Raw genomic sequence first — 9,253 nt, 5'->3', positions numbered from 1 at the left:
AAATGAGTCTTTTCTTCAAAAGCTATATATGCATATATTTAAATAATTTCACTTTTATTCATCATTTTATCGTTATATTAATAAAAAATATCATATAAAAAGTAGAATATTTGTGTTTCTTTAATCCCCTCCGAATTTAGTCGGATACCTTAACTTAATTTCAGTTAGATCTCTGATGCATAAATTGAGGTTCAAGATCCCCTCAATAAAGTAATTTAAGCATTAATGTGTGACAAATATTAAAGTCGTGTTATTTTATTAATTACACAACTGATTTGTTTATTGTATGCATAATAATCCTGATTAATTTTGGAACCTGACATAATGGCACCATTGAAAATTTAAATGTTTAGTTAATTTATTTCAAATTGCACGTTGTCTCTTATGGTAATGTAATTTCCACTCTCTAATTCCTCATTTAGTGTAATTAGCAGAATCTTTTTTTCCTTGTTTTACGAAAAGGGGGAAAGATATAAATTCTTATATGAATATATAAGAAAACAGTTAAATATTTGAGGAAACAATGAAAACTGCTTGAATTTCATTGCATTTTTGGAAATTATGCTAAAATATTTGAAAAATTATCAAAATTCTGGAAAATTTTGAATGATAATTAGATTAATATACTTAAAAACATTTTAAAATGTAAAAATCAGGTTTGAGTAATAATATTTTTAGAGTGATTCCAAGAAAAGCAGTAGATGCGTTATTCCAAAAGTGAAGATTATTTTAGACTATGAATTAAGAAACATCCAAGTATGTTGATTTAAGAAAATAAATGGTCTATATAAGAAACAATTCGTACATCTACACATGGATGTGATGATTCAAAGATCTATTTATAGCTCAAAATCTATTATTGTTGCCACGAAAGATCTTTATTTTCAAAGATAATGAGGTTTTAATATATGTTTTTGATGCCCCCCCTCCCCCAAATGTGGAACATGCGTCTTTTTTTCCGCCAGATTAGAAATACAAATAAGTCTTTAACTAATCAATTTTTATATATTTTAATCTTGTGAAAATCGATACCATAAGAAAAACGATCAAAATGTCATTTTTTTCTTTATTTTTAATCAAGTTATGTAATTTACACAATTCTTTTAACTTTTTAAAAAATTTCTTATTTTCCGTTATTCTAGAATATTTACTAATACCAGTTGTACTAACTCAATTGTTTAAAATTGCAGAAAAGACATTAACTAACATAATTACTAAAATTCATAGAACTTTGTTTCCTTAATCATTTGAAACATTTTTTTTTCTAAGTTCACCAGCAACGTGATTAAAATACATGCAGAAGAAAATCCTGTAATTGATTTTCTTTATTAGGAAAATTAATTGCTGGAAACATTCAGAACGAAAAAATCTACTTCATGTGTAAATTTGTAATAAATGGCAATTCAAAATCTAATTGATATCATTTAAGGTATGAAGCAGACACACTTTGGAAAAAAATATAAACATGGATGAATAAACCTTTTTGAGAAAATAAGATGCTTTGGCAGAAGCATAACCATTGAGAAATTTGTAATTTTATTAAAATTCCTAATTCGAATGAAATATCCTATTTAGCATATATATTAGATTATTTTAAAAATAAATGTTTTAATCAGTTATGTCAAAAGTTATCTTCCAGGAAATGTTAATAAAATAATTTTACCTTTAATTTTATAGATAACGATAAAAATGTATTATAGAAAACGTATAATATTTTTCAGAAAATTGCAGTGACTCATCAGCTTGCAATCGGCAAAAAAAAAAAAAAAAAAAAAAAATCTTAAAGTATTTTCTATCAAAGAAAGATACAATTTGTCGGTATGAATAGAAAATTAACTCAATATTAGGAGAAAAAAAACTAGATAATAAATTGTTACTACAGCTGAATTCTATTAATTCAATAAAGAGTACAATTACAAATAATTTATTAACATCTTTAATTAAAAAACAAATGTAAAATTGCAAAATTGAATGAGGAAATGGGACTATCTTTTTGTTAAAAGGAATTCTTTTTTTTTTTTTTTTTTTTTTTGGCTGTACAAATGATGAAGATAAATCCACTGCGTTATTTTTTTAAAAATAAGTAACAAATGTCAATGCGAATGCAGAAAAAATTCTTGAAACTATAAAAATAATTTTCGCAGTTATATTTTCTTTTCTTAATATTCATCTGCTCTCAAAACAATTCGAAAGTTGCAGACGCTGAAGTGTCTAAACTCTCTTATGGAAACTATAAAACTTTTATGAAAGATTCTCGCTTTCCAGGGAAGATTTTCATTACATTTTTGCTGTTATCCTAATGACTTAGTAAGAAAGGGTCAAAACTTAAAGAAAGGATTCACATTAAAGGCTTGAACATGATTATCCTCGTTCCCATATTTGTAATGAATGGTAAACTAGGTATACCTGTAAACGTAGTCTCTGTAAGATAGGTTAAATCGATATGATGGTTGCGTTATATCGTCTAAGTAGCTTCAAGATAAGAGATAACATTAATAAAAAAAATCTATCTTTTATTTTGCATTTATTAAAAATAAAAGTTATGTTACAATATATTGAAGTATTGCAATTAGAGAATTCTGTGCAACAATTTTTTATATAAGTAATAGTCAACACAAAATAATTTTATAATAAAAAGAGAAAGAGAGAGGGACACTGCTTAAATAATCCTTGGTGTTCTATAGTAAATAAAATATTGAGTAATATCATAAATTTATTTGAGATCTTTTATACTCTTAGAGTTGTTGTTCTCGTGTTCGTGAATTAGCAGCAAATAAATAAATAAATAAAATGACAAAAAAAAGCAAGAAATAATTAAAAGCATCAAATACACTTCAAAATATTTAACTCAATATACTAATACCTTAAAAACATTCATTACTTTAAAATCTTAAAACACTGAATACCCTAAAATTTTAAAACGCCGTAAAGAAAAAATTCAGAACACAATTGCAGCATCAGAATCCTTCCAAAGACTGAAACAGTTGCGGCGGACGATTTCAGTACCTCAGGGCTATACAGTGTTTCACATAGTGGGTTAATGAGTGGTATCAGAAAAGCTAAACATTCAAAGATAATATTTTTCTGTTAGAGTAAATTACATAATATAAGACTCGATACAAAAACTTCTTTTACTTCTTATCTGGGGTCGGATTATTAAATAGGTAAAATAAATGATTCCCTATGATCTCCGTAACTCTAGAGGGCCCGGAGATTCTTTTATTTGAACAAGGCAATTTAATTAATTTTTTTAACTATTATAAAACCCATGCACACAAATTTATTAAAATAATATGAAGAATTGTATAAATTTTAGAACAAAAATCGTAGAATATTTTTTACGTTTACAAATTATAATAGCAGATAAATGTGATCTAATTTGTTTAGTAGAACGCAAACTTAGTTACAGATCTTTAGTTATGTGAGTTTCAGGGTCCTCCCCCCCCCTTCTAAATACAGGTAGTTTTTACATATTTCAATTTATAAAAATATGAACAGTTTTTTAAGCAACAAGCTGAAACAATAAAACAGGTAATTACAGATAATTTTCAAGGGAATTGAATTCAAAATTTAAAATTCGAAGAAATTTTAAATAAAAGGTTAAATGCATTAATTAAAAAACTTTTTCTATTATTTTTTTATAATTTTTTTTTCTTTCTTACCTTTCGCATTTTAAATAAACAAATGCGAAGATTAACAAAACTGTCAATTTAAGAATCGATCAGAAATCTTCAAAGAAAAAAATATCTGAGTACTCTAATCAGCAAGCAAATTAAAAAAAAAGGGGGGGGGAGGAAAGAAGAATGAAAGCTCTAAAATTTATACGCTGTTTCATTTTTATTTAAATTTTATAATAAAATTTCCGTTACGAATCAAATAATCATTTTAACACAAAATTAGATTACTCTGAAAATATCGACGAGAATGGAAGAGAGAGAGAGAAAAAAATCTTTTGGGACCTCTAAACAGTTGCCTGATTCAGCACTATGGTACCTATAAGCTGATGCGAGACAATTTTTCTGTCAGAATATTTAGACTGTGTTAAAAGATTTTATAATTTTTTTACAAAATACTTTAAACTTCTAATGTTTTAAAAACGTCACACTGAAGTTATTTCCTTTGAAGACGATCAACGAAAGAATTATCCTTTTTATTTTATTAAGTTTGTCAGAATATTTATTGCTTACAAGATGTATATAAAAAGATTAAATAAAAAATAACTGGTTTTAGAAGAAGAAATTGGGGAGAGCAAAGAGATACTTCAAAATTTGTATTGCCTAAGGGCTCATACAGGGCTTAACCCTACTTTGATCCTGTTATGATTGAGATAGTTTAAATTAAAAAGCGAAAATAATTTATTAGACAAATTTTAAAATATTATCAGTGTAGGAGGTTGTGGCTAGAGCTTCCAAATTCCAAGAGCGTTTAGACTTCGTCATCGATTGAAATATCATGATAGATACTCAATTATGAAGAATAAAAACTAATTTAAAATTCAGTTTTTAAGAAAATAATCCATTACTTATAATTGTACACTTATCATTTCAATAAAAATAAACTATCTCATCTTTTATTTTTAATATCGCGAAATATTCCACAATATTATTTGATATTTTCAATGCCGTGCAATATCAATATCTTGAAGTTATTGTAAGAATATTGTTGGGCATTCTGCGTTTATAATATTCTATAATTTGAATTGGAATCTATATCTTTGTTATGGCGAAAGCAAGCAAGGAGAACGTAAGAAAAATATTCTTTATTAGGAGAACAATAAACTTAAGACGCAAGTTATATAATTAAATTTTGCTTATGTGGTTAGGGATATCTGTATTCTTTGGTTCAGGGAACATTATTGTTTCCAACTTGAGCAAATTATGCGTTAAAGTTCGCGTCCATTTCTTGTCTTAATGCGAGACAAGAAAGCCAGAGCAGTTTACTGATTCAAGGCCAGTCGAGGAAAATTTGTGTATAATTTAAAGAAGAATGGAAAATTTTAAACCTAAGAAAATGATTTATAATTTAGTGTTTCTTTTCATTTTCAAAAAATAGGAAACATAAATAAATAAATAACTTCATTTGAAAAAAAAATGAAATTTATCCCTGAACCTTCCATTGTTAATAAATGGCGAACTTATGTTTCGTTTTCTGTTCATTGTTATTGTAATATAATATTTTTAGATCATTCATCTGGAATAAAAATTTTAAAAAACTGGAAAGACAATACAACTGCTTGTATTTATTTTTAGAACTTGGCAATGGTCTCTATTGTTTACGTTTTCTGCTGTTCTAGTTTTGCCGCTGTTTTTCGTTTTTGTTTCGGATTTCTTTTTATTGTCGATTTCCGAGATGAAACGCGCAAAAGATCCAACTTTCTGCCTTTTTATCGTTATCTAATCGTTGGATACACATCTAAGAATTAAGAGTCGTATTTTATCGTGTTTATGAGATATTTTACTTGATTTGTGTACTTTGCTCAGCTGCATTTTTGAGGTTGTTTTGCTCATTTCTATCAATCATATTTATATCTGGTTTCACACTGAGGTCACCGGCTTTGTTTTGTGTTCAGTAATGATTTACTATAAATATATATTAATTTATTTAAAATTTATTGCCATATTTTTAATTTTTCTTATGTGTTTTGAATAAATTGTAATCACTAATTCTTTTCTTAGGTTTCTTAACTGAGGAATGGAACAAAAAAATTTTCTTGATCAAGTCCGTGGTTTTCGTAATAATAGCCTAAAGAAAGTTAGTACAAAAGTAACTGCTGCTGATGGTCAACAGTTTATTGAAACTCTTGAAGATGGGGCTTACTCTGTCCATAAGCAATCAGTGATTTCAGCTGGTTATGTTATTGACAACAGAGCAGACATTACAGTATCATTAATTATGCCTGGTTTGATACTTGGTGAGAAGATACTTTTTTTTTTTTCGTTAATTTAGGTTAAGTTTAAGAAACTTTTTTGCTTATTACTTAGATTAAATTTGATTTATATATTTACAAATATCCTGTTTTGTAATGACTTAGCACTGCTTTTAAAATGAAATATTTGATTTTTTTGTCATAGTTTATTCATTATTTAAATTATATTATAAAACAGAAACCCATGTTTAATTACTATATCATGCATATGCATATGAAAAGGCTTCATATTTAAAAGGTAGCATTACTAACAAAAACGTTACAGTTTTGTTGATGAAGTGTCATGTTTCAATATATGTCCCATATTCATCACATTACCTGCTTTTTTTCTGTCTTTATTTTTTTTAAATTTTGAAATAGATTTTTATTATTTTTTCAGTTTTTTTGCTTTAAAAGTTTTTTTAATACATTTTGAGAATGTTACTTTTAATTTATTATTTTACTTAAAAAAATATTAACTGAGTTTTTTTTTATTAGTTATTATTTTCAAAAGTATTGGTAGGACATATTTATTTCAGTTCATGCCCACTCTTGATCTAATGGATTAAGAGACTGCTTGATTGAGGAACAATGTTATAGGTTCTGTTTTTTCTTGATGTTCTTAACTAGTATTATTCAAAAACTGACTGCAGTTTTGTGACAAATTGTTTGCTATTATCATGCTGATTTCTGAAGGTTTTTCTCCATGAAAACCACAAATGTGGGCCAGTTTCTTCTGATAGCCCTCCTGGTTATCATTCTATTTTTTTTTACAGTAGAACTGAGTCAGACTTCGACCTTATTTGATACTTATTTGCTAGGTGGTTAAATAGAAGATATCACACTTCTCTTTTATTATGAATTCTTGATTCATTGACCAAATTAAATATTTTAGGCTAAGTGAGAATAAATCCATTGTCAGTGCATCTAATTTTATGAGATATTAAAGAAACTTTTATTAAATTTTGAAAATTGAAGGATTTAAGATGTTCAAATCACATTTATTTGCTGATTTCTTGCTCATTATTGGAATAGTTATGTTATTGGAGATTTCATGATTTAATATTGTTTGAATTATTTCTTGTAAAGTCCCATTTGAAGTAAATCTTGATTGAAAACTCATTAAAAATAATGTTTATGTATTAACTGATTAAAATATATTATAATTATAAAATTTAATAGAATGTTTTTTAGAGAATGTTTACTGTATTTTAATAAAATTCTGTATTTTTGATTTGTAATTAAAAAATAAATTCTACTTTTTCTAAAGTTATTTTTTGTACAAAATATATAATTAACACTATATTTAAGTGAATGATTATTAGTCTATGATAATGAAAAGACTGCTCTCTCTCTCTCTCTCTCTCTCTCTCTCTATATATATATATATATATATATATATATATAGCTGATATAATTGTAGTTTAACCCAAAAATACATAAACCACAAATATCATAAACATAGTAAAATTAACATGATGCGTAGAAATACAGTTGAATATTTTTAAACCCATTAGTGTGTTTATTGACATAATGCAAAGCATTAGTGGAATAAAACCTGTCATCTCTACGAAGAGTGAAACCCTTCCTTATTTATTTGAATCATGCAGAATCATAGAATTCAAAGTAGATTTTTATTATTTAATAAATCTTGAAAACTGATATGATTTGTATACAACTCACTTTGTTTTTCATAAATTCTTTTGATTAGAAGTAATCCTGTAAATAAGTAGAGTGCTCCTAATCACTGGCTTGTATAACAATTCATTAACTAATGAATTATAATGCAATCTGGGAAGATTCATATTTCTATGTGTATTTGCTTCTCTCAAATTTTTGTCCTTTCCACTATTACCCTTTTCAGAGGCTAGTGTCAAATGAACTTCTGCATAATAAAGTATTGATAGTTTTTTCACTATTTGCAGTTTTATTCTTTGCATCTAGAGTCTCTTGGCTAATAATATGATGATTTTACATAATTATGGAAAGAAAAAATTTAAATTTTCGTTAATAAAACTTTTGGCTAAAAATATTCTTTGTTCAGACGCATGTTAAACAGCATTAAAGAAATTAATTCAAAATAGTTTTCTTTTTGTTTCTGAATTGTGTATAGGATGTCATATTTATTTGTATTAATTTTTAGTGAAAGATGATTTAGTAAATGTAGCATCAAAATATGGCTTAGATGAAATAAATCTGAATAACAGTTTAATTTTATTGTTCTAAAAGATCTTTCCCTAATACTTTTTTGTTTCTTTTTTAAGGTTCCCAAGATGTTGCTGCAGAACTACAGATACTTGAAGATTTTAATGTGACACATATTTTAAATATAGGTTTCAGAATTCCCAATCACTTTGAATCAAAATTTATTTATAAAAATGTTGAAATACTTGATGACCCTGGTAGCGATATCAAAATATTTTTTGAGGGTTGCTTTGATTTTATTGATGATGGTCGACAAGAAGGGTGCGTATTAGTACATTGTAATGCTGGAGTTTCTCGAGCGCCTACCATTGTCATAGCCTATTTAATGAATAGGTGCAAAATGACTCTGAAGGAAGCTTATAGCTTGGTAAAGAGTGTCAGATCTTGTGTTAGGCCTAATGATGGTTTTATGAAAGTTTTAGAAGAGTACGAAAAAGAACTTCATGATTCGAATGATAATCAACAATAAAGTACAAAGATTTGTTGTGTTTTTTATAGTTTTCTTACAGCAGTTTTTAATGAATAGAAGTGTTGTTTTTACAGATTTTTTAAAATTTTGTACATATTTGAAACATTTAAATGTGTGTTATGTTGTTGGATTTTATAGACCAGATCATGATTTTACTTGTTTTATACCACAATTCTATGAGTATATTTTTTAAATTTGAAACATATAAATATTTTGAATGAGTTCAAACCATTTTATAAAGATAATAAACTGTCCATGTTTATATTTTTAAAGCTTATCTTTTGATTTTTTTTCATTGGAAATGCTGTGAAGTTTATATGCTTGATAATTATCTATTTATTACTGTGAGAAAATAATAAAATGTTATTGTTGAAATACACCAATATCATTCATTCAGAAAAATATCAGTCCTTAGTAAAATATATATATATATATATATATATATATATATATATATATATATATATATATATATATATATATATTTGAACATTTATGGCATATAAGATAGACATTTTTCTGCATCAGAAGGATTTTTTTTCTATACTATATGCATCAAATTAAAAGTGTTTTGTTTATATCTTATCTGCCTTAATGATTCATTACTTTAATCATTCAATACAAGTGCCTTAGAAAATCTATGTCTGCTCCTCCCCCCTCCCCGTCTTATTTTG

The 9,253-nt window shown here is 26.3% G+C and overlaps 1 protein-coding gene across 5 annotated transcripts in view; it reads left to right on the top strand.

Moving 5' to 3' along the window:
• LOC129965990 (dual specificity protein phosphatase 19-like) overlaps window positions 1-8,976 on the top strand; it is a 50,607-nt gene extending 41,631 nt beyond the window's left edge. For 2 of the 5 annotated variants that reach the window (XM_056080318.1, XM_056080319.1), the window contains exons 2-3: window positions 5,676-5,911; window positions 8,170-8,976. In XM_056080318.1, the coding sequence (XP_055936293.1) occupies window positions 5,692-5,911; window positions 8,170-8,579 (630 nt within the window). In that variant the 5' untranslated portion in view covers window positions 5,676-5,691 and the 3' untranslated portion in view covers window positions 8,580-8,976. Of the gene's footprint in view, window positions 1-5,273; window positions 5,569-5,675; window positions 5,912-8,169 lie in introns of those variants that run through there. The other 3 variants (XM_056080315.1, XM_056080317.1, XM_056080314.1) reach the window with 3 other exon arrangements.
• Window positions 8,977-9,253: the final 277 nt, after the last annotated feature.

Source organism: Argiope bruennichi, chromosome 4, assembly GCF_947563725.1.
Source record: "Argiope bruennichi chromosome 4, qqArgBrue1.1, whole genome shotgun sequence".
Classification (NCBI taxonomy): Eukaryota; Metazoa; Arthropoda; class Arachnida; order Araneae; family Araneidae; genus Argiope; species Argiope bruennichi.
The sequence above is the reverse complement of the archived record's forward strand: the minus strand, read 5'-3'. Positions and strand labels throughout refer to the sequence as shown.